Below are 3222 nucleotides of genomic sequence, written 5' to 3'. Positions count from 1 at the left end.
TAGCCATTTTCTCTATAAACAGAACATGTGCAGCAACGCTTTTATGTATTTCATTTCTTACCTTGTCTGTGTTGGGTAAAGTCTGAGTTCTGGTAAAAGTGTCTCCTCCGTTAATACTGATCAGTTCACCATCTACAGGCGGAAACGGACCGGGGAAAACCACTACGTCACTCTTCATTGTGTCTGAGCTGAAACACACGTCGTACTGCTGAGTAGATTTAGAGTAAGACCAGCTCCCGTCAGGGTGGGTGGTGATCATTGGGGCGCTGTACCTGCTGAAACTGCCGTCCGTCCTGTGGCATTTGACAGCTATTAAACTGATGAGGCTCAGCAGAAAGATCACTGACACCGACACAATGGCGATCAGCAGATACAGGTTCAAATCAGAGAAGCTCTCCTCCTTTATGGGCACATGTCTGAACTGAGTCTGGATGTCAGCTGTGCTTTCAACCACCACCACATCAATAGAGACAGTAGCTGACAGGGAGGGTTCTCCGTTATCAGAAACCAACACCACCAAGGGGTGAGTTTTCAGGTCATTGTCACTCATTCTCCTCTTAGTCCTGATTTCTCCGCTACTGGTTCCGATCCGGAAGAGGTTGTTTCCTTTGGGCTCAGAGAGGTGATACGAAAGCAGCGCATTGTATCCAGAGTCTGCGTCTACAGCCCTGATCTTTGCCACAAAGTATCCCGCCTCAGCAGAATAGGGGATGCTCTCACTGTTAACGGAGCCGTGCTCAGAATAGGGCGCGAGGACTGTTGGATTATTGTCATTTTCATCCAGAATTAAAACGTTCACAGTCACGTTGCTGCTGAGAGGAGGAACACCAGAGTCTGTGGCCTGGACTTTAAACTGAAACGTGTTTAACTCCTCATAGTTAAAAGACTGCAGGCTGACTATATCTCCAGTCTCCGAGTTTATATTCACAACTGTTGAAATTGGAAAACTTTTGGGATAATTATCAATTAACGAATAAGTCAATTTTGCATTTTCATTTTCATCTGAATCTTGTGCAGTTGCTCTTGTTATAATATCTCCCACTTTACTATTCTCCTCTACAAAAATATTGATATTGGATTCTGGGAAACGTGGTGCGTTGTCATTAATATCCGAAATGTGCACAGTGATTATAGCAGTGCTTGATAGAGGCGGATTACCTTCATCTGTAGCAGTAATGGTTACATTGTACTGTGACACAGTCTCTCTGTCAAGAAAACCGTTTACTATCAAAGAATAATAGTTCTTGTAATTTGACTTTAATGTAAAAGGTACTGTGTCTTCAATTTTGCATTTTGTAAGGCCATTTTGACCTCCATCTTTATCAGTCACAGTCACTAATGCAACAACTGTTCCAATGTCAGCACTTTCCTTTACTGGACTCATCAGTGAAGTTATAGAGATTTCTGGGGAATTGTCGTTGACATCAACAACCTCTACAAGAACCTTAGAATAACCACTGCGAGGGGAAGCACCCTGATCTGTTGCCTGTACTCGTAATTCATACGCATTGCTTTCCTCGTAATCCAAAGGAACCTTCACAGTGATTTCACCACTTTCAGGAATAACAATAAATTTTTCGGCAGAGTTTGCATTTCCGTTTTTCATTAAAAAATATCTGATATTTGAATGTGGACCTTCGTCTAAATCGGTCGCATTTAATTTCAATATTGTCGTACTGAGGGGTGCATTTTCGCTGACTCTTACTTTATAAAGCGGCTTGCTAAACAAAGGCGTGTTATCATTAACATCTATCACATTCACAAGAATCTGCATGGTGCCAGACCTGACGGGTTTTCCTCCGTCGAGAGCGGTTAATGTTAGTTTAATGGCTGGTTGTTTCTCTCGGTCTAATGCTTTCTGCAGCACTAACTCGGCGGAAACACTGTCTCCTCCGCTGCTCACATCTATGGAGAAATGCTCGTTCGGACTTAGCTTGTATGTTTTCACTGAATTACTGCCCGTGTCTGCATCCTGAGCTATTGGGAGCGGATATCTCTCTCCCGTTGAAGAAGACTCGGAGATATTAAACACATGGGTTTGCTCAAGGAAGGATGGTGCGTTATCATTCACGTCAAGTATAGTGACTTCTATGCGATAAATATTCATAGGATTGCTTAATAATCCTTCTATATTAAGGGAACATTTAGGTAGATTCGGACAAAGCTCTTCACGGTCTATTCTATCGTTAACAACCAAAGCTCCAGTTCTTAAATTTGCCTCGAAAAAGGTCTTACTGTAGCCCGAAACAATCCGAAATCCTCGTTCCTCGAGTTGCTGCGAGTGAATGTTTAAATCCTTTGCGAGATTTCCCACCGTTGTGCCTTTGTCCACCTCCTCTGAAACGGAGTAGGAAATCTGAGCAGCAGACCAGTCAGATAAACAAAGAAGAATTGCGCACAACATCAAGTCGACCTCTCTATTTCCTTGACGACTCATATTTTTCTTTAGATGAGGAATGCAGGCAAAAAACCCTATTCATCCACAAAAACGGGAAAATATCCACAAGACGGCCGAGCTCTGCTTATTCATTGAGCTTATTTCAAGACGACGTGGTTTAATAACCCAGCCCCTACAAAACGTACTGCCTCTATTTTATTTCACCGACACGGAAGGAGGAGTTGTTGGTCATGTGGTCTCGAGCGACATCTTGTGGTCTTTTGATACACCACAGCGGATTATTTACCAAACACACCTAACGAGTAATTGGGTTTCTAAAATAATAAGAACACACCAGAAATGTTTCATGATGTGATTTCATGAAACATTATATTCGTTCCTTGAAAAAACAAAACTATAATAACTGAGCAGAGATCACTAGCCTTCCTGGAGAGTACATTAATTAGAGAAGGACGCTCAACATGTACTGTATGAAAAAGATGAATACTGAATGACAACTATATGTAAAAACATGTTTCACAAATTGGTCTTTTTTGACAGAGTATTTAATTTAATCACTTCTACTTTACCAACCTTTAGTATTTTGTTGTGTATAGGCCCATATTATTCTAAAACATTAAACTGCTTTGTAGGTAAACAAGCCAAGTTCAAGCTGTATGCAGGCCTACATCAAGTCAAGCTTGTGCCGAAGTTCCTGAACAGAAATAATAGTAGCACCACGGAGAGTACCTTTTCCATTTTGCATTATCTGAAAAGATTAAAACGGTGGATTTATGCAATCAAGCGTTTTATATTGCCAGAGCTCTAATACTAATTGTAAATGG

General features: G+C 41.4%; 1 protein-coding gene across 1 annotated transcript; it reads right to left on the bottom strand.

Moving 5' to 3' along the window:
* Positions 1-61: 61 nt before the first annotated feature.
* On the bottom strand, positions 62-2437 carry LOC104952413 (protocadherin alpha-3-like; the record flags this gene model as incomplete). Its single annotated transcript, XM_010779227.1, has 1 exon — positions 62-2437. A coding segment is annotated over exon 1 (2376 nt), but the record flags the coding sequence as incomplete, so codon positions are not given.
* Positions 2438-3222: the final 785 nt, after the last annotated feature.

This window comes from Notothenia coriiceps, unplaced genomic scaffold (genome assembly GCF_000735185.1).
Source record: "Notothenia coriiceps isolate Sejong01 unplaced genomic scaffold, NC01 NC01_scaffold00020001, whole genome shotgun sequence".
Taxonomy (NCBI): domain Eukaryota; kingdom Metazoa; phylum Chordata; class Actinopteri; order Perciformes; family Nototheniidae; genus Notothenia; species Notothenia coriiceps.
Note: the sequence above shows the minus strand (reverse complement) of the source record. Positions and strands in the feature narration are given on the sequence as shown.